The sequence below is a fragment of the Acinonyx jubatus genome, chromosome B2 (assembly GCF_027475565.1).
Source record: "Acinonyx jubatus isolate Ajub_Pintada_27869175 chromosome B2, VMU_Ajub_asm_v1.0, whole genome shotgun sequence".
NCBI classification, from domain to species: domain Eukaryota; kingdom Metazoa; phylum Chordata; class Mammalia; order Carnivora; family Felidae; genus Acinonyx; species Acinonyx jubatus.
This window is the reverse complement of record NC_069385.1, coordinates 120,273,093-120,294,246: the sequence shown is the minus strand read 5'-3', so window position 1 is coordinate 120,294,246 and position 21,154 is coordinate 120,273,093. Positions and strand designations below refer to the sequence as shown.

Sequence of the window (21,154 nt, the reverse complement as noted above, 5' to 3'; positions counted from 1 at the left end):
TCCGCGCCCTGACGGCTCCTCCCAACTCCGGGAACCCGGGAAAATTTGTGAACTAATCAGAAAAAGCGGAAGGCGGGAGATCAGGGACACTCCCAGCACGCCGCCCAATGGAGGGGAAGAGGACAAATGAGCTGGCCAATCAGGAGTGGCACGGGGGGCGGGTTCGCTCGGCGCGAAGTTCAGACCCGGGAATTCCGAAGGCTAGGCGGGTGCTGCCCGCGCGCGAAGACCGCGCCCCTCTCGACCCCGGCTTCCTCGCTGTCAAACAGCGGCGGTAGCGCCAGCTCCGGGCCCGAGCCGGAGGGGTTCGGGGTCGCCGCACAGTCTGGCACTGCCTGGAGAGGAGACTACTTGGAGACTGCACCGCGGTAGATCGGAAACTGGGCTGGGCAGGGGAGGGAAAAGGCTGGATTTGCCTTGCATGATCTCGGGGAGCTCTTTCCCCTGTTTTTATCCCAGCCGGAGAAGCTGGGAAGCCTCCAGGGTTTAGATCTGCTTTGTTAGAGAACGTAGGGACCCTTTTCACTGCCTTTTGGGGGACGACAGTGGACTCACTTCCCACTGGGGTTCAAGATAACCAGGTAGAGCGAGGATTGGCCTGAAGAGCGAGGTGCGGGCGAACAGAAGGGTTACTCTCTTTGGATAAGTCTGACAAGAAAAAGCTTCCTTTCTCCAAAGAACACTGAGGTGACAAGTTAGTATTGTACAGAAGCAGGAATCCCTATACACACATCTACAGTTTGCATTTTTCTGGAAGTTGCCTAATGTATTGTTGCCTTGCACAGATTGAGTCTCCCCGAATATTCTGTGGCCTGAAGATCCGGTTCAACTAAAGTGCCATAGGACGTGTTCGTTTTTGCGTTGCACTGGGACCTTCCCTGAAATTTTCAGTTGCAAAACTGCTTGCCAGACAATTTTGTTTGCATCGCATGCCTAGGCTTCTTGCACTCTGAATTTGCACTATGCCGGTCTGGGTTCTCTTCTGAGTTTTGCCACAGACCCCTGGTGAAAACTCAGGCCTGTGCTCAGAGTTGCACAAAGCACAGCTCAAATTTGCATCAAACAGAAAGTAAGCCATCAGCCCAGAACTTAGGCCACCGTGCATGGCTCAGGAGTGGGAAAGGTGATGGACTCCTGAAGTGGAAGAGGTGGTGCAGGTGGGGGCACCGCCCATGCTGCCCTGCTTCCAGCTGCTGCGCATAGGGGGCGGCAGGGGTGGTGATCTCTACACCTTCCACCCCCCTAGCGGGGCTGGCTGCACCTATCGCTTGGGTTGTAGGGCCGATCTGTGTGATGTGGCCCTGCAGCCCCAGCAGGAGCCTGGCCTCATCTCTGGAGTCCATGCGGAGCTGCATGCAGAGCGCCGGGGTGATGATTGGAAGGTCAGCCTGGAAGACCACAGCAGCCAAGGTGAGCAGTGAGCGGGCAGTCTTGCTCCTGGGCAGTTGCAGTTCTGGGCTGGAATGATTAAGGGGCTCCACAGTGACCCTGCCTGCCTCCCAAACTCCCTATCAGGTTGGATGGACAGTTGTAGTCCAGACCTGTGTCTTCCCACTAAAGGTGTGCAATGTCAGAATCTCTCTGCAGTGTTGGCCCTCGATGGTCCCTGCCTAGCTGGAACCATCCAAACAGGGGCTGGATAGATCCAGGGCCTGGGCCATCATTAGGGAAGTATCACAGTGGGAATGTTCTGGGACCATTGGGGGCCAAGCTCAGACTTGACTCAGTTTCTAAATTGGCTGAGACACCTTGTTCTTGTCTTAAGGCAGTTATGATATGTTGAATTATGTTTTAGTGAGCAAAGCATATGTCTTACTCCCTGACTTGCAGGCAATTGTATGCAGTCAGCCTCAAGAGGCCTGGGTTTTGCCACTGTCCCCTGGTGAAAACTCAGGCCTGTCACTTTACCTCTCTGGGTCTCAGTTTCCTCGTAGGTAAAATGTAAGGCTTTGTAAGTAAGGTCTGTTGTAGGAGTGTTGCGGAGATTAGATAACTGTAGTAGCCAACATTTACTTAGTGCTTACTGTATGAGCCAGGTACTATTCAGGTGCATTAAATATAGGTGAGCACTAATATCATCCCCATTTTACAGACAAGGAAAATGAGGCATAAAGAGGTTAACTTGTCCAGGTAACATAGCTGGGAAGGGTGGAGCCAAGATCTCAACCCAGATAGTCTGAGGTATGCCAATAACTATTTTTGTGTTGGAGCTGGGGTGACAGTATGTCTGAGAATGGGACTCCAGTGGGACCTCAGCAGAGTGAAGGAAGGAGTTCCATTTCCTCCATGTGCTCTGCGAGAGGGCATAAGTAAAATAATCTTGTCCTCCACTCACAAGGAGCTTAATATCTGATGTCACCTGCTGAGGGACTTCAAATGTGAGAATTTGATGACAGATGTCATGTTCTCCCTCATGTTCCCCAAAAAACCAAAGGAGGCCAGATTTCTCCAGTCCTGACTCTGGTCATTTCTGTTTTTGTCATTCTCTGTATCTGTCTGGTGCCCTCCATCAACAGGGACTTTGGTCAATAATATCCGACTCCCAAGGGGTCACAGACTGGAGTTGAGTGATGGGGACCTTGTGACCTTTGGCCCTGAAGGGTCCCCAGGAACCAGCCCTTCGGAGTTCTACTTCATGTTTCAGCAAGTCCGAGTCAAACCTCAAGATTTTGCAGCCATTACCATCCCGCGGTCTAGTGGCGAAGAGGGAACCAGAGCTTGTTTCCGGCCTATGCTGCCCCCACAGGGGGCCCCACAGCGCCCTCTCAGCACCCTTTCCCCTGCCCCAAAAGCCACACTGATACTCAATTCCATCGGCAGCCTTAGCAAGCTCAGGCCCCAGCCCCTCACCTTCTCCCGGACTGGGGGTGGGCAACAGAACGTGCCTGTTCCCACTCCCCCTAGAGAGGTGGGGGCCACCCCTTCTGCCCCACCCCCAAGAAATCGGAGGAAATCGGCTCATCGAGTGTTGGCAGAGTTGGATGATGAGGGAGAGATGCCCGAGGGCTCCCCATCGGTCTTTATAGAGCCCAGGAAGAAGCTCTGTGTCGAGACACCCCCACGGACACCTGGTGGGTAAGTGGAGAGATCTTTCTCAATTTGTAAACTCCCTTTAGTTCCTTTTTAGACCCCCAGGCTGGGAGGTGGCCCTCTGCTCTGGGCATAGGATTGGGGATGGGGATGGGAGGTGAACAGAGATGAGACAGATGTTGAACAGCAGGACCTGAGTCAGCTCTACTATTCAAGTTCACTGTTAGTGTAAATTCATTGTGATCATCCAGGCGCAAGTTCTAGGCTTCTACAGGTTTCCAGTGACCCTGGCTTTTGTGTCACTTTGTTCAGAAATCGACGTGGACGTCCTCGGAAGCACCCAGTGGACATGCCCAGGGCTCCCCCAGCAGTTGGGGGTGGAGAGCCCTGTGCAGCCCCTTGTTGCTGCCTGCCTGAAGAAGAAACAGTTGCCTGGGTTCAGTGTGATGGTTGTGATGTCTGGTTCCATGTGGCCTGTGTTGGCTGCAGCATCCAGGCTGCTAGGGAGGCTGACTTCCGGTGCCCAGAGTGCCGTGTAGGCATCCAGACCTAAGGCCCACCAACAAGGCACCAAGAGGACAGAGAGCTGGTACCTCCAGGCCTTGGGTGGACACAGTGGGGCACCAATGGGTCTTAAAAAAATGTCCCCTTCTTTCCTTGCCTCCCCAGGAGGGAATAGCTATAGGGGAAGTGCCCATTGCTATGGATATGGAGTCAAGGCCTGAAGCCGGCCCTCATGGCCAAGGGGACAGAAGAGATGGTTTCCTGCCAAAGATCTTTGTTGCCTCCGGGAAGTTGCCAGCAAGCTGGAAATTCCGTTACAAGCTATAGGTTCTTGTTGTCATAGGCACTAGAATGTCTGTGGTCAGAGTACCCATCAATTGCAGATGCCATGCCTGAGCAGATAAAAGCCTCAGACTTGGAATGAGTGAATGCTTAATATTTTGGGATGGCATTATAAGGCATTCTGGGAAAACCTAGGGCACAGCCCCAAAACTTTTACATTGTGGGTAAACCATTGCCACTGACCATGATCATTACCTGGCTTTTCAGAGCTTTGCTTCTATTTCCAAATAAAGAATTAGCTTCATTCACTCTTAGACACCTATTCTTTTTGCAGGTCTGATACTCCTTGCTTTCCAGTTCTTGAGAATGATATGGTCTGAAAAACTAATTCAGGCTCTTAGAAGAGAGATGAGTAGATAAAGCAGAGAAATATGAACCTGCTCACTTGATATGGAATGGGCTAGAGGTGGGAGACTAGAAAAAAGGTAATTAAGGTTTTTAGATTAAAGGAAAACAGATCCACTGCCATTAAAATAAGGTGGATGGTTTGGTCAAGTTCATGATGGCAGAACCTTTACAAGTTTCACAAGTATGACCATGGAAAAGAGAAAACCTGGTACACCTTGAGTGTATGCTGACCTGATCCAGTGTAGATCAGCTTAACCCACGTATAGTATAATAAACAGATTCCCTTTCACGAGCCTTACACCAAGCCAAGATACTGTCAAAATGGGGTTTCTGTAGCTCTTATTAGGAAAGTCCCATCTTGACCTATTGCAATCTTTTATGTCCATTCCTTTCTATCCCTTAGATTTACCAACCCAAGGTTTATTTTTTTTTTAATTTTTTTTTTGTTTTAACATGAAGGAAACCGCTCCAAGCAAGGGCCCCAATTACCCCAATTAAGTAATGGCAGAGCCAGGACAAAAACATGGGGATTTGGGGAGTCACTCATGGACAAAGTAGGCCAAAATCTTAAGTGGAAACCAAATGGACTTTGGTATCAACAAAGCACATGAGTGAGTTTCTACCTGGGGCAATATACAGAAAGAAAATATTTAAAGATAATTCCTTGGTGTAACGCCACTAAGGATACTTCCAGAGTAGAAAGTGGGGAAAGCAAAAAAGCGAAAAAAAAAAAAAAAAAAGTCAGCTCCTAATAGGGAATGGGCTATAAAAATAAGGTATTCCACTCAAATTTCCCCAGGACTCCAAGTCACAGGCTCTGAAGAACTAGTTCATACCTATAGGGACTTTCTACAAATAAATGGATTCCAGTACTGGCTTTCCCACGGATATTGTGTGACTGAGCAGTTTAAATGGAACCTTGGTTTCAGGGTCATTGGGGTCGGAGAGCTAATACCTAACTATTGGGTATCCCCAGCTCCTCTTCTAATCAAAGGAGGACAAACCAAAGACAAAAGTATCCACCTACTGTGTCCCAGGCTTCTTTATTTAAGAAAGTGATGAGTGATGTGGGGATTAAAAACAAGAGCATCCTTGAACTTCACCTTCCCTCCAACCAGTACCCCCCCCAAACTCCCTGCCCCCACACCCTTTGTGTTCCCAAATCCTTTCTTAGTGAAATGAAGAACTTAATCCCAAAGCCCTGGTACAAACCCCAGGTTCTCTTTCCCTAGCTCTCCCCCTTCCTCTGGACCCCATTCCTGGGAAAGGTTGGCACCTCAGTTTGAATGCATGGGAGAGCCCAGAGTGGTAACAGACACAGAGGGAAAGGCTTCACCCTCAGGGAAAGGGACTGAGGAGTACAGTGTAGTGAAGTGAGGGCTTCCATAGCCTGGGGTACCAAAATGGGGCCCTGGTGCCAGAGGAAAGGATACTGGTGCCCCTGAGAAAGGGGACCCAGCAGCCTCAAAATCCTCTCGTTGCGAATAGTCACTGCTTGATCGTTTGCCCTTCTGGCGACGATTGCAGAACCACACTCGGACCACCTGGGATGAAAGATACAAGGTAGAGTGACAATCAATCATGAACTCCAGGAGGTGGGGCTAGCTTTGCTTAGTCATTTGGCGCAAAGCCAACAGATCTAGAGTGGTTTGAAGACAAGAACCAGAGCCAGGGAAAGGGAGGTGGTGACTGGGGAGGAGATGGAGCACATAAGGACTGGGCACTCACATCCTTCTCCAGCCCAAGCTGCTGGGCAATGTGGCTGATCTGCTGCAGGGTGGGTTTCGGGCACTGCAGGAACATGTTCTCCAGGTTGCCTCTCACTCGGTTCTCGATACTTGTTCGCTTTCTCTTTCGGGCCTGCACAAGTGTCTCTGCTTTGCATATCTGGTGAGGTGGAGAGAGAGTGACAAAGGAGGAAGATGGAATGGCAGACTTTGAGCCTGCAGAGCACGAGGAAGTCAGTGACTCAAGAGCAAATTGCTAAGGGGGCAGTGCCTGGACGGGTCACCTGTAGCAGATGGTATGGAGAGAATCCTGGAAGGGTGGGTTTAGACGGATGACTCTGGACCTCCTTCCAGAACTGAGGAATTCCACTCCATCCCACTGAGGACCATTGCCCCAGGAAGGAGAGCTGGAAGCCATGGATGGAAGCATTGAAAACCAGGATAAGGCTCAGCAGACCCCTGAGCATCCCTGCCCCCCTCACCTCCTGCAGATTTTCGTTGTTGTCAGCTTCCTCCACCCACTTCTGCAGCAGGGGTCGCAGCTTACACATGTTCTTGAAACTGAGCTGCAAAGCCTCAAAACGGCAGATGGTTGTTTGGCTGAACACCTTCCCTGGGGAAGCCAGTGGAAAGAGAAGCAAGGTGAGGCAGAAGGCAGTACCTGTGTGACCCCAAGACCCAGGGCCTCCCCACCTTTTCCTGCCTTCCCGAGATCCCACACCAGGGTCACACTTCTTCCCAGAGGAAATTCAAGGTCCAGGTACTTTTTCCCCCTTCCTCTCTACCCTCTTCATGTGTGGGGATAGAGTCCGCTCCTGAAATACCCTTCCTTTGCTTCCCTGGTAGGAAGAAAAGCCCCAAGTTCAGGCATGTTCTTCCAGGGGAGATGTGGTCCCTGTGTTCTGTGTCAGGACAGGCTGAGGGAGACCCACCAAAGAGAACCCCCAGGGTGAGCCCCACATCGGCCTGAGTATATCCCAGGGTGATCCTCTTCTGCTTCAGGAGTTTGGCAAATTGTTCCAGGTCTTTCTGCAGAGCTTTGATGTCCTGGGACTGCATTCATAAAGGAAGAGGACATGTAAGAACATAAACACACCAGTTGTCGATCCCCCTTCCCACCTGGGCCCCAAGAACCTGGCTATAGCCCCAAGGAATGGTCTGTGGGAGTATCTGCATCCAGACTGCCCACCAAATATCTAGAAGTAGCCTATCTACGAACATCATTCACCCCAGAAGGTAACACATCGGGTAGATGCAGAGCACCATTCCTGCATAGATGGAAAGGCAGGCCCTGGCCTCCATGAGAATGAATACCTGTCAGGTTATATGAAGGGAGCTGCTGCCTCTTAGCTCATTTCATTCCCACAAAAGCTTTTTGACCCAATTATTATGCCAGTTTGAGGCAGTTGAGACTGGAAAAGTAAAGGGCACATGTCTCTAATTCTCAATATGCTCTCCCCCAGCCTCCTCCCAGAGTATGACATGCCATGCACCTACACACACACACTACAGAAAAGGTGTCAAAAAAGGTATGAATTAAGTGATGGGTAGACTTGGTGCTCATTTTTAAAAATCTGATTATTCCTTATTTTTACTGTATCTTTTTGTGACATACAGGGATTCTCATTGATTAATTCAATAGATTTACTGCACACTTTCTATTAACCAAAGGCTACCCAAACTAGACAAAAAGCCTCAGGGGGCTTCCATTGTAACATGGATACACAAATAAGTATCCAGCATGTTACTATGGTAGAAGCACCATGGAAAAAATGCAGCAGGGTGAAGGATTAGAGTACAGCAGGGTGGGAGACTATGAGGATGGTGACAATTTTAAATAAGAGAAACTGATGCTTGAGCAAAGGGAAAGATCCCAGTGGAAAGGCCCTGCAGTGGCAAGGCCTGTGTGGCTGGAGCAGGGTGAAAGATGCAAGAAAGAGAAGAGGGGAGGAGTTCACAAAGTGAAAGGGATGAGCAAGGCAGATCTTGTGGATGCTGCAGTCAGCGAGTGAAACGGAGAGCTGCTGAATGGATTTGTAGAGTAAAATATCTGATTTTAAAATGTTCACTTCAGGGGCGCCTGGGTGGCTCAGTCGGTTGAGCGTCTGACTTCGGCTCAGGTCATGATCTCACGGTCCGTGAGTTCGAGCCCCGCGTTGGGCTCTGTACTCACAGCTCAGAGCCTGGAGCCTGCTTCAGATTCTGTGTCTCCCTCTCTCTCTGACCCTCCCCCATTCATGCTCTGTCTCTGTCTCAAAAATAAATAAACATTAAAAAAAATGAAAAAAAAAATAAAATGTTCACTTCAGGAGTGCCTGGGTGGCTCAATCTGTTTAGCGTCAGATTCTTTAGTTTGGCTCAGGTCATGATCTCACAGTTGGTGGACTGAGCACCTCATCGGGCTCTGCATGGACAGTGTGGAGCCTGCTTGGGATTCTCTCTTCCTTTCTCCCTGCTCCTCCCCTGGTCATGCACGCACACTCTCTCTTTCTCTCAAAGAAATATTTAAAAAAATAAACAAAAAAATTTTTACTCCAGAGGCACCCGGGTGGCTCAGTCAATTAAGCATCTGACTCTTGGTTTTGACTCAGTTTGTGATCCCAGGATTCATGAGATCTTCGCTGACAGCACGGAGCCTGCTTGGGATTCTCTCTGAACCACCACCCCTGCCCCACCCCTGTGGTCATAGTCTCTCTCTCAAAATATATAAATAAAACTTAAAGGAAATAAAACAGATAAGATGCTCACTTCAGTTGACATGTTGACAACATACTAAGGAGGAAATGAGGGTATGACTTGTAACAACTGCAGTAACCCCCACATAGATGGTGGTGGCTGGGACCAGGGGATAGTGATTGCTTCAGGGTGTTATTTCCAAGGTGAAGATAGCTGTGCTTCGAAAAGATGGGATGTAGAATGTGAAAGGAATGAGGATGACCGGTTGGGGCCTTGAGCTACTGGGTGATGGATGGGGTGAAGCATTTCATGGAGCCATCCCAGCAGGAGACATAAAATGTGGTAGTCCTCTCCACAGGCATTTGAGCTTGAGAGTGGATGAGAGGAAGGAAAGGTAGATAGAGCAGAGGGTGATGGACTGAGCCCTGGGGCACTCCAATGAAGGCAAGTGGCCAAGAGGGCCAGAAGAGCAGCTAAACCTTTGTGCAGTCCTAGAAACTTTGAGGGAAGCATTCCAAGGCTGATCACATCATATTCAAATAGGCTAACTTCCATTCCCAACTTCTGCTCAGTCCCTGCTTCAGACCTATAAATGTTCTCAGCTTCCCATAATGGCTTTTCCAAATCCTACTTTGAGGATTGAAATAAAGTAACCCCAGTTCAGACCTTAGCTTCATCATTTAGTAGTTAAGACCCGTGAAATAGGCTAATAATACCTCCCTGGGAGATTTTGTGGTGGTTTAATGAGATAATGATGTAGAAACTGAGCACAGAGCCAGGCACTTAGGAAATGGACCACAATTGGCAGCCATTATTATTCAAGGCTCAGCAGTCACCTCCTACAAAGTCTAGGGCCACTCGGTCGGCTGACCCGCTCACACCTCCTTTGGTGAGGTCTAAAGGCTTAGTACTTGATCTCTAATTGCTTACACTTGTCTCTTGGGAGGACTGGAAGATACATCCTTACTAGTCCTTAGCAGGGCTGGACCCAGAAGTCTTTCAATCCCTCAGCAGACCCTACATTTGGGCGATGGCCTGGAGGACCTCTTCCATCAAGGGGGTGCCAGGGTGTGCACTTTGCATAATGGTGACTCACTGGCCCCGAGGCAGAGGTCAAGGGAAGACAAGCCCTAAACTTGACGGGAGGTAAACCCAACCCCACACGTCCACACACACAGCACAAACAGGAGCTTCTATCAGAAATCAGTCACACCCTAGACTTTCAGGAACAATAACCCTGGATAAGCACTGTTTTTGCCCTCAGGCCACACTTAACCCTAAGGCCAAGATCCTGAGTCTCGTAAGGATCAAATTTTCAAGAAGGGCTAAGGGTGGGAGAAGGGACTCAAACCCCAAGCTGGGCCTAGTGCTGGGCTGGTAATAAATGAGTGATCGGACCCTGGTCAGGCCAGGCCTAGGATGTGGAAAGGTGCTACTTTGACAAGGGCCGGGCGGGAAGCGGGAAGCAAGGCCAGCCTGGGGCAGCTTCCGACTCCCTGGGGCTGCCCTGCCCTCACCTGCCCCTTCTCTCTGAATTCTGGCTTCTGGTTCCCACCGTGCCCTTGCTCTCAGGCCACACAGCCCTCTTTGCCTGGGGCATTGCCTCTGCCTGCTGCCCTCTTGGGTTCCAGGCCTAGGCAGCCACCACCCCCTCCTTGGCCGCCCCCTGCCAGCCCAGCCACCCCCTCTGGCCCTGTTTCAGCTCACTCGCCTCCTCGGTGTTTTGCTCCAGCTTCTCCTTGTCCGGCTTCACAGCCCCAGGTGGGGCAGCGCAGGGCTCAGGGGAGGCCCCCTCGGAGTTGCTCTCCACCCCGGCTCCCCTTTCGCCCTCTGGCTGAGAGGTCTCCAGGCCGCCTTGGGGCACCAGCCCCACTCCAACCTGAGGCCCACAGTACGTCATCCCCCCGCAGAACTCATACGGCGGGGGGCACGGGGGAATCCCCCACACCTCAGCGCCCGGCCCAACCCCGGGCCCGATTCCTGACCCGCCGGGAGGGCCTTGGAAGCTCAGCCAGGTCCGAGGGTCAACCCAGCCGGGCTCCGGCCCTCCCGGCGCATCGCCTCCACCGCCTGGCGGGGGCGAGAAGGCCAAGTCGGAAGCCAGGTGTCCCGCCATGGGGAACGGAGGCGCCCCAAGCCGGGGGCCTGGAAAAATGAGGGCTCTCCGAGGCACTGCTCAACACCTCTCTCCCTCCCCAATCCCACCCACTAGCCTTGACCTCTGGCCCCGCCCCCTGGATGGGTGGAGGTGAGGGCGGTGGGGGTGGGAGAAACTGAGGCGAAGGGTGTTTGCCTGATGGTGGCGGTGGTCTGTGGCGGGGGTAGGAAAGCCAGGGAGCTCCAGCTAGGCGCCTCTCAAGGCCCCAGACCCTTGATGCAGGCCCCTCATTCGGACCTTCACTTCCAACCCGCAACAGGCTGCCTGCCCCCTCTGGGGCTCTGCACACCTCAGAACTGTCTGGGTGACTTGGATACTTCCTCTCGGTTCTTCAGGAGCCCAGGTGCTTGACCCCTCTTCAGAGACACTGACGCCATCTCCTCCCTGGTGCACAGCCATCCTCTCAGCTCCTCAAACATTTTTGAGTGTGTATGTGCCTAGGACTGCCGTAACTACCCCTCCATTCCTTAATAGCCACCCCCTGCAGTCCTCCCTCTTGCCCAATTCCCCCAGGGGGAATTGACATCCCCATCCGGATTACTGGCCAGGTTCAGTCACTCCAAAGCCACAGATGCCCTGTACCTATCTGCCAAGCCTGCTGAATTTCACCCCATCTCCAACGGCAGACTGACAGACAAGGCCTCCCTTCCAGAGCCCCCTTACCTACTAGACCCAGGGATTGACCCCCTACTTCCCTTTCTAAGGGCCGGACTCTGGACTGACTGGGCCCACGTTCTCTAACCTTTGTCCAGACGGAGGGATCAGACACATACACCCCAGAGGCCCCCCACTGTGGGGCCCCACATCAGCCTCCTTGGCACCCCCCCCCATCAGAGACCCGAATATCTGGCCCCATTGTTGGCTGTTCTTCCTCCTCCCCCTCCCCAGCCCAGGCCTCCAGCCCCAGGCCTTGGGTGGGGAAAGCCAAAGGAGAGAGCTGGGGAGAAAAAAATATCCGACTTCAGGTTCAAAGAAGCTTGGAAGGGACTGGGGGAAGGGGGCAGGACAATGGCCTTGGCTGGACAATCCCAGTCCCCAGAGGGGGCAGCTCTAACCCTAAACAAGTGCTCAACCCTTGAATGGGCCTGGATGGCTCCCCTGGGGACAGCTTCCTGCTCCCCAACCCCCAGCCCCAATCCCCCACACAGAATCCCCCTCAGAGCAGCTAAAAAGAACTCCAGCAACACCATCCCCCTGCAATCCCCTCAAAGCCTGAGCCTCAGACAGGACCCCCCGCTGGGACCTAGGTATCCTGCTCCCCTTCCTCTGGAGGACTCAGGCGTCCAGCCTTGTCATCTACCCCTCCCCCAGACCCCCAGGCCAAGGGATCCGCTTTGTTTAGTGGGGCTGGTGGAAAGATGCTGAAGAGGTGGAAAGCGATTTGGGGAGGGGGTACAGGAAGCCAGCCCTAAGCTCTCCCCCCAGGGTCTATTTTTCTGGACTTCCCTGACTGTCCTCAGGGCTCACACTGCTGGCCTAGTGCTTGATTCTGTTTGCAAAAGAATAACCCTCAAGGATCCTCAAACTTGCCCTAAGTGGAGGCACTCGGGTAAATTGGGGGACTGGATCAGAGTTATCCGCAGCTTGTAAGGTCGGAATCCTGAGCCTAGGGACACTGACACTGACCCCTGCCAACTTTAAGGCATCTCTTCAGCTCGCCCCTGTCTGTGGTTGTTTGCTGGGGTCAGTGGCTCAGTGTCTGCCTTCTGAGGGGCTGGGTGTCCTAGTGGGGGCCCTTCTACCTGTAGCCAGCTGTCTTTACCTTGGTATCAGTGAGTTTTTTGTGCCTGTTTTCTTTTTTTCCCCACTGAGTCTATATAACACAACCCTGTTCATGTGCCCATCTATATGTACATTTTGTACAACTAACTGTGTGCATGCATTTCAACACTTCCCATAGGTCTGTTAGCAGGTCTACAGGGCAGCAGGGCAGTGGAGCCGGAACTGTATTCACCTCTAAGCCACTAACTACCCAAAAGGCAGATAGATTAAGAGGCCTGATGGGGGTGGAGAGACGTGCTTTAGAACAGAAGGGGGCCCCTCCCCAGCCATCTCCCCCACCCCCAGGACAGAGCCATCACAGCACCTTTGTCATGCATCTATCTGCTGTCTGCCAAGAAGACAGCCTCCTTGAGGAGGGGGAGGGGCAGTCCTGAGACTTGGCTGAAATCCCCAACACCAGTGCTTCTCAGCTCACCACTCTCTAGAAACCTCCCTCCCCATGCGAGTTCAGAGAGTCCCTGCTGCCCATCTTCGCAGCGACTCCTCAAACACTTCCCAATTTTCCCACTCAACACCACCCTCTTGTTTTTTAGATTACAAATTGTAGCTGCTCTAGGTGGTGTCTCTGGCCTGGGCAAGAGACTCATTCCAGAGAGAGAACCAGAAGAGGAGCGGGTGCTGGGATCCCTGTTGGCCTGTGTGGTACCTCTGCTGCAGGTCAGCCCTGTGCTTGCCTGGAGTCTGAGTCAGAACCTTAATGGCAAGTTAAGTTTGTCTGGAGTCCTAGCCAGCCCCTCCTGGGGTTCTCAGGGCTGACCCAGGCTGAGACATGTTGCCCTCCCCTTCTCCACCCTCCTGTTCATCCTGAAGGGTAGGGGGCTGCCCTTCTGCCAGCCAGCGTCTGTAGGGCAGCCCAGGGTTGTTGACCTAGAGGAGACAGGAAGCGAGGTTGAGTCATCAGACCAGGCTTGACTTTCCTGGATATTAGAGAGTCACTAAAATACTTCAAGTCCCAAAAATCAGTTCAGGACTAGGCTCACAAACTCTCCACATACACCTTTATTATAGTGCAATGTCAAGAAGAGAAAATGTCTGCACAGAGAAAAAGACAAGTATCTGGTTTCAGGGCACCACCTGGAGACTCAGGAAGGGCAGTTGAGGTCCAGCACTCCTCAGGCGTGGCTGGCTGTGTAGCTGCAAAGAGGTGTCAGCCTAACCATCCCCTTGCTGGGGCATGGGGGTGCTGTTTGGGAAAAACAGCTGAAAGGCTCAGATGGAGACCAATGGAGACTTGCTCTACACCAGCATGGCAAACCACTTATTTTGATATCAGGGTTCTGTCAATCTGTAGGCAGAAGAAAGCAAGGAGGCCTGGGGAGAGAAGGGTTCAGGCTTTGCCCACTCTGAGAGATTATCTCCCTAATCTCAATGTATACATATTCCACTCCTGGCTGTAAACCACCACCTGCCCTTCTCACAGTGATCCTCCAATCTCTCCCCAGGTGTGCAAACTGATGTCTTCTTTTCCCCAGTCCAACACTTACCTCAAATAGAGGAGCCTGTTTGCTGGTTGTAGTCTGTGGGAAAAGTGGGAGGGGTGGGAGCCTGGGAGAAGTAGTCAGGAGTAAACTACATGTCTGTAGAGCGGGGTTCTTGGCCCTGGCTCTGACTTCCCAGCCAGTGGCACCTCCTCCATCCATGCCTCAGTTTCCTCACCTAATAAAGAGGAATTGGATTAAATGAACTCTACGTGTCCTTCCAGCCAGAACATAAAATTGCTGCCCCACTCCCATACACCCTCCTATCCATCTTTATCACTTCTTTGCCATGGGAATATAGATTTGTCTCTGTGCACTTGTGAAGAGAAATTGGGGTTGGAGGAGTAGGAGAGGAGGAACTCAGTGAGTTGCCAGCTGGCAACTGGCCTTTCTGCACCCCATCTCCCACCTCCAAGCAGCCTTCCTGGGAGATCTGGCAGGTATTCCCATCAAGTCTGATCAAGTTATGTAGGAGGATTTTGACAGGCCAATTTGGACTTGGTTTTCAGTGCTTGGGAGGTTACAAGAAACATGCTTCAGGAGGCAAAACTTCTCATGGAAAACAGAGCTGTGTGTGTGTGTGTGTGTGTGTGTGCACGCACGCGCACGCTCGTGTGTATACTAGGAAGGAGACACCCAAGCCCAAAGCTAGAAAGGAAACAAAAATCCTAACCTACTCCCTTCTCTTTTCATATACCTTCAGTTGCTCTCTTTAAATCCCTGCCTCAGCCTCCCAGTGAGAGGGATGTCAAAACATCCTTATGGTCACTCCCGGCTCTAATACTCTGAGCATACCTGCTACCCTTCTTCCACTTCTCCAGAGAAAGGTGCACTGCAGCGCCCACAATGATCACCATAGAAGGCAGGAGCCCACAGAAGATCCAGACTGTGTGTGTGTTGGGGACGGGAGCTTAGAACAAGCAGGCTCTGAAAGGTGAAGGCATGTGGGCCACTGACAGACCAGCTGAACCCTCCTCCACCTTTCCCTGGGCCTGCTCTCTGGGTCTCCTGCAGAGACCTAGCATTGGCTTGGTGATCCCCAAGACAGAAGAGCCTCTGTCAGAAGAGCCTCTGATGTCAAAGGGCATCTCAGTAGACTTCTGGCTCCAAGCAGTCCCATCCCCTGGGAACAGGTGGCTTGAGGTCCCAGAGATTCAGGGTTCAGAGGCAGCCTGTCCCTTGACTAGGTTAGTTGGAGTACTGCTAGAGGACAGGAGCCAAGGGCCCCACATGTGCAATGAGCTCCTTTCCAGGGGCTTTACAGATAGTCACACACACTAGTGGAACAGGGAGCAGCAGTGGCAAAGGAGACCAAAAGACCTGGACCAGGGAACTTGCCACCTCTGGTCTTGCCAAAGTACTACGCATCCTCGATGCCAGGTCATGCCCTGTCCTTCAGAACTTGAAGGCCAAGTGGAGAAAGGGTTCACCAAGTACATATGAGAGAAGGCAAGCAGAATGATCAGCAATAGAACTATGCTCAAAAGACACACAGGTAATGTGATGGAAGTAATGGTTATCTGAAAGGCCTGCTTTCCCACCCTTCCCCACAGTGCCCTCAGCACCCCCCATCCCCTAACACACTGATCAGTGCACACCTATCACTCCTATCCTAGGCCAGGGCCTCACCCCAGCTGCCAGGTATTTCTGGAGTGAGTAGATGCAGCTCTGGGTCAGGAAGGATTTCTCTTCGGGTGCCTGGTTGAGCGTTCGACTCTTGATTTTGGCTCAGGTCACAATCACACAATTCATGAGTTCGAGCCCCACATCAGACCAATAGCACAAAGCCTGCTTGGAATTCCCTCTGTCTTTCTGTGTCTCTCTGTCTCTCAAAATAAATAAGCATTGGAAAAAAAAAAAAAAAGGAAGGATTGCTCTTTTCCTTTCTCCCCATCTGTACTTCTGCTTTTTCTAGACTTGCTTTTGCTGGAGTGGAAAGATTCCAGTGTGCTGAGAAGGAAGTCCTGGCCAGTGTTCCCAGATGCTCTGGTTCCCTAACTCACAGACTACCATTGTCTGCAGGATGTGTGACTCAAATACCAAAGCTCCGAACTCCAAAGTTACAGGAGAGCCAAACAGTGGCTTTCTCCACCTCCAATCCCACCACTTCCCAAAATGCCTGAAATTCCCTTCTCCAGCTGATTAACCTTCACTCACTCCCAGAGACATATCTTCTCTCTCATGAATCCCAGCAAAGTCATGCTGCATCCCACCCTCTGTCTTTTGCAGCAAGTGGCTTCCTCCTGTGTTCCCAGCATGCATTGCTCATGCCACAGTAATGGTACTGACTACATGGAGTCCTCATTCATTATACACCTCACCACACTGAGGCTCCCTGAAGGCAGAAAACTTTGCACTGGGCCCAACACAGCATCTTGCTTAAATCTCAGATCTAAATGCTACTGCTCCTTATGATGCCCATGGCAAGTATAAATGAGCCACTCTAAGCAGCACTTTCCTCATCTGGGAATTAGAGATAATAATAGTCTTTACCTTAACAAGTAAGGATCCAATGAGAGAACCCATGCCAGTGTTCATGTAAAACCCATCAGTAAGAATTCAAGTACCGTAATGTTTATTATTGGTAATGCAAAATGAACAGCACTTGTAGACCCTCAGATATTCACTAGATAAAAAAAAAAAAAAAAAAAGAAAGAAAGAAAAGGAAAAGAAAAGAAAAGAAAAAAAATACATAAGTTAGAAGTATACTTCACTTCAGACTCTGACCAGTCTCCAGGGTTCCTATGAACTGCTGGTGAGGGTAGGGAGGTGACTCTGTCAGAAAAAGGCCAGTTATTTCCCAGATTCTGGATTTGGAGCAAGGGCAGGGATGTTATACTCATGTCCTACTTTTGCCAATACTCAATGCCTAATATCCAGTCTTTCTGGCACCACTGGGTACATAGTCGGGTTTGGAGTCAGGGATAAAATCCCTCAGAAGAAGGAGGAGATAATATCAGAAACTCAGAAAAGGTGCTGTGTCTAGGGTGCTCAGCATATTTATTCAGTGCCCAAACTTAACAAATAGTTGAACAGGGGTGCCTGGGTGGCTCAGTGGGTTGAGTGTCAGACTCTTGATCTCGGCTCAGGTCATGATCTCATGGCTGATGGTTCAAGCCCCATGTCAGGCTCTGTGCTGGCAGTGCAGAGTCAACTTGGAATTCTGTCTCTCCCTCATTCTCTCTGCCTTTCTCCTGCTCATGTTCTGTCTCTCAAAATAAATAAAAAATTAAAATATTAAAAATTTAAAAAAATAGGGGGCACCCGGATAGCTCAGTCAGTTAAGCATCCAACTCTTGGTCTTGGCTCAGGTCATGGTCTCGTGGTTTGTGAGTTTGAGCCCTGCATTGGGCTATAGTCACACACACTAGTGGGACAGGGAGCAGCAGGGAGCCCTGACAGTACAGAGCCTGCTTTGGATTCTCTCTCTCTCTTGCTGTCTCTCTCCCTCTCTCTGCCCCTCCCCTGTTCATGCTCACTCTTTCTCTCAAAATAAATACATAAACTTTAAATAAATAAATAAATAAATAAATAAATAAATAAAGTTGAACAATAATGAATGCATAGCTCCATATCTTTAGAACTGTATTGAGTCTTCCATCACAGCCACACCACCACCACCCCACCCTCCTCACACCTCTTCACCACCTCACCCCTGCCCCAATCAATCACCTGGGCTCTAGTTGTTCTGCTTCATCATGCTCCTTAGAATGATGACAAGGTGCTGACAAGGTGCTTAGAATGATGAGCTCTGGTGAGAATCAGCTTCTCCCAAGCCCCTGGACCCTGGCCTGGGACCCAGATGCCTGGGGTTCTGCCCACCTGCCCTCCTTGCAGCACCGTAAGAAAGACTGGTCATCCAAGTAACTTGAGAATTCCTATGTGAACTACCCAGTGCTGAGCTGGGAAAGAGCTATGAAGTTCTATTGCACAGAATACATCACTGAGGGAAAAGAAATGGTGGAAAGGGTTTATCTCTCAACAGACATCAGCATGAGATGGCCCCACAAGGTTACTGTGAGGCTGTATGACTATTTTTAGGGCATCGGAAGAGGGGGTAAAGGGAATGGGGAGTGAAGAGTGGGAAGGAAAACTGTTTCTCCACAGGATCTCATCCAAGCTCATTGCTTTAAATAGTAATGACTACCAATATCTAAATCCTTGTACTCCACATCATTATATCCAACCACCTGTTGGCCATCTTGGCTTAATGTCCTACATTGCCTCAAACTCAACACATTCAAACTGAGCATATTCTTAGCCTCCAGCATAAAACAGCCTGACCCTCATCCTATATTTCTGGTAGGTGGCATCACCATCTAATCTACCCACTTACTCAAGTCAGAGCTGGGTTGTAGTGTGGGAAATTACTTTGATGCCATGGTAGCTGGCTGGTGCAGTACTAAGAGGCTATCCCAGAGGTCACAGAATAAAAAGGCTCACAGACCAAACTGAAATGCTTGACTCACATGGTTTATTGGATAAATGTAAAACACACAGCAAGGAGTAAGGGGAAAGTGATGGGGTAGGTTAATACATTTAGGATTGGGTACAAGTTGGGTGGAAGGATCGTACAGCCTGAATTCTAGGTTATTCGATGTGCATCTGTCCTGTCAAACTGAATCCTCCTGAATATCAAGTGCTTCAGATGCATCATATATTTAGAGTATCATGAATACCATGATTGCCTGTTTGGGTCTTCCCTCCCTTTCTATCTCAATTCAGAGAAATACATTCTACTTACTTGTCAACATCTAACGTGTCTCACAGATTACTAACTTACTTACCCACATGCAACACTTCTTATAAGTTCTATTCATCCTATTTGTTTTCTTGTCTTCTATAGCAGAACTGGGTATTCCCAAACAATCAGCAAGTGTATTTTACGTGGGTACTTATCCTAGATTGCTGCCTCCCTCAACACCTCCTACTTTCAAACAATTACCAAACCTTGCCCATTTTTCACTTCCTATTTCTTGAATCTGGACATTCTTCTCTATTCCCATCAAACTGACCAACCCATAGTATGGCTTGTTTGGCTTATAGCCAGAGTCTTTCCAGTTGGTCTCCCTTCTCTAGGCTTCTCTCTCTCTCTCTCTCCAGTCTTAACCATTTAAAATCTGCCCTCCTGATACAATCAGTGATCTATCTGGAAACACATATCTTACTGCATACCACTCTTCTGCTCCTTCAAGGATTCCTTTTTGTCCTCAGGATGACTTCCAAGTTCCTTAGCAGGCTAAACAGGGCCCCTCAAAGACTGACTTCTCTACCTTCATCTCCCACTACTCCCTGCCTTCATTTGACCAACTTGGAAGAGGAATATTTGAGCATCTCTGTACTCCTGCTGCTGTTCCATGTCCCAGAGTCTTCCTGGGACTGTCTATTGTCAAGGGAAGATTCATTTCTCCCTTCTGCTCCACCCACCAGCCACATTAAACCCTTACTCTGGCCTCAAACCATCTCCTATGCTGCTACAGCCCTTGGTTGCTAGAACCTAAGAATCACTTGGGCTATCTGTTTTCCAGGCTTTTCCTCTCCAGAGTCTGTCTCAGGAGGTTTGGAGGAAGTCCAAGAATCTATTTTTAACAAGCACCTCATTGATAATTCTTATGAGATGTACTATCTTGGACAAGGTTTTAACTCACCAAGCCTTACTTTCTTCATGTATAAAAATGAGGAAAGAATGCCTTAGAGGATTCTAGATAATTCTTCTACCCCCCAAAAAGCACCTAGTAGGGTATTTTAATACATTTTTTAAAAAATACATACAGCTTACAGCACAGTGTGGGGCCCAATACGGGCCGAAACTCTCTAGCAACCCTGAGATCAAGAGTCGGATGCCCAACCCACTGAGCCACCCAGGTGTTCCTTAAAACATTTTTTTTTCTAATTTTTTTTTTTTTTGGTTGGGGGAGAGCACAAGTAGGGGAGGGACAGAGAGAGGGGAACAGAGGATCTGAAGCAGGCTCTGCGCTGACAGGCTGACTGATAGCAGTGAGCCTGATGTGGGACTGAACTCACAAATCATGAGATCATAACCTGAGCCTAAATTAAGAGTCAGAGGCTCAACCAGCTGAGCCACCCAGGTGCCCCTCCTTAAAACATTCTTAATCAAATGTAGCTGCTGTTATCATTGCCTCCTTTTCAGAAACATCTGCCTTTTGACTCACTTTCTTTTTCCAACAAGCTTCCAGAATTGTCCTTCTCTACTTCTTTAGCCCCCACTCACTTTTAATACACAAAATGTTTTAATTGGTTATTTTTTCCTGATCAAAAAGTAACATCAACTATATCATGAAGAAAGTAATAGGCCCTCCAACACCCTTCCTCCCAAGATAACCACTGTTGTCACCTTGGTGAATGTTCTTCCAGGTTACTGTTCATGAATATAGTAACCTACTATATTTTTAAACAAACAAGCAAACAAAAATATGATTCTACTCTAAACTTTTCTCCACTTAGTAAATACATATCTCATTATATCTTGCTTTTGCCTCCACCTCAGCATGGTACAGCTGATGTCACCAGCCACTTCCTAATTGCTAAATTCACCAACTCTTTGCAGCCCTTATCTCAGATGCTCTCTCATCAGCCTGTGACCCTGGCTGGATTTCTCTTTCTCTCCTCACTTTCCTGCTTGGGAGTTGACTCCTCTCCTCAAGTCTCCATGACTGGCTACAGTGCCTGAGCAGTGACATCAGGTTTTCTGAATCACTTCCTCAAGCCCTACCCTCTGGGCATTTTTTGAGTATTGCCTGGAGAAACTCATTCATCTCTGGACTTCTCTTGCAGTTGCTACCATTTCTCCTCTAGCAGCTGCTTTTTCAATATAAATCTAATCATTTTACTGCCTTCCCTGAGATCCTTCAGTTTCTACCCTCTTCCCGCTTCCAACCTCCCCTCTTCAAATGATTTTTTTTTTTCCAACGTTTACGTTTATTTATTTTTGGGACAGAGAGAGACAGAGCATGAACAGGGGAGGGGCAGAGAGAGAGAGACACAGAATCAGAAACAGGCTCCAGGCTCTGAGCCATCAGCCCAGAGCCTGATGCGGGGCTCGAACTCACGGACCGCGAGATCGTGACCTGGCTGAAGTTGGACGCTTA

At 49.8% G+C, this 21,154-nt stretch overlaps 2 protein-coding genes across 2 annotated transcripts; one reads left to right on the top strand and one right to left on the bottom strand.

Annotated features, from left to right (window-relative positions):
- Positions 1 to 15: 15 nt before the first annotated feature.
- On the top strand, positions 16 to 4,124 carry TCF19 (transcription factor 19). The gene is made up of 4 exons (XM_015062754.3): positions 16 to 368; positions 786 to 1,410; positions 2,517 to 3,075; positions 3,343 to 4,124. Exons 2-4 carry the CDS (start codon positions 1,173 to 1,175, stop codon positions 3,581 to 3,583), a joined length of 1,038 nt encoding a protein of 345 aa, XP_014918240.1. The 5' UTR covers positions 16 to 368; positions 786 to 1,172; the 3' UTR covers positions 3,584 to 4,124.
- Positions 4,125 to 5,251: 1,127 nt separating this feature from the next.
- Positions 5,252 to 10,818, bottom strand: POU5F1 (POU class 5 homeobox 1). Its single transcript, XM_015062767.3, has 5 exons — positions 10,339 to 10,818; positions 6,884 to 7,004; positions 6,434 to 6,564; positions 5,953 to 6,111; positions 5,252 to 5,768 (listed from the first exon to the last, which is right to left on the bottom strand). The coding sequence occupies exons 1-5, from the start codon at positions 10,741 to 10,743 to the stop codon at positions 5,502 to 5,504; spliced, it is 1,083 nt and encodes a 360-aa protein (XP_014918253.2). The 5' UTR covers positions 10,744 to 10,818; the 3' UTR covers positions 5,252 to 5,501.
- Positions 10,819 to 21,154: the final 10,336 nt, after the last annotated feature.

Bases quoted from the DNA above. Each gene is read 5' to 3' on its own strand.
- TCF19 (XM_015062754.3), top strand. From the start codon at position 1,173: ATGCTGCCCTGCTTCCAGCTGCTGCGCATAGGGGGCGGCAGGGGTGGT. The intron at 1,411-2,516 runs GTGAGCAGTGAG...CTCCATCAACAG, and splicing joins GGAAGACCACAGCAGCCAAG to GGACTTTGGTCAATAATATC. The intron at 3,076-3,342 runs GTAAGTGGAGAG...CACTTTGTTCAG, and splicing joins CCCCCACGGACACCTGGTGG to AAATCGACGTGGACGTCCTC.
- POU5F1 (XM_015062767.3), bottom strand. From the start codon at position 10,743: ATGGCGGGACACCTGGCTTCCGACTTGGCCTTCTCGCCCCCGCCAGGC. The intron at 6,565-6,883 runs GTGGGTCTCCCT...TGGCTTCCCCAG, and splicing joins CACCCTGGGGGTTCTCTTTG to GGAAGGTGTTCAGCCAAACA. The intron at 6,112-6,433 runs GTGAGGGGGGCA...CCACCTCACCAG, and splicing joins ACAACGAAAATCTGCAGGAG to ATATGCAAAGCAGAGACACT.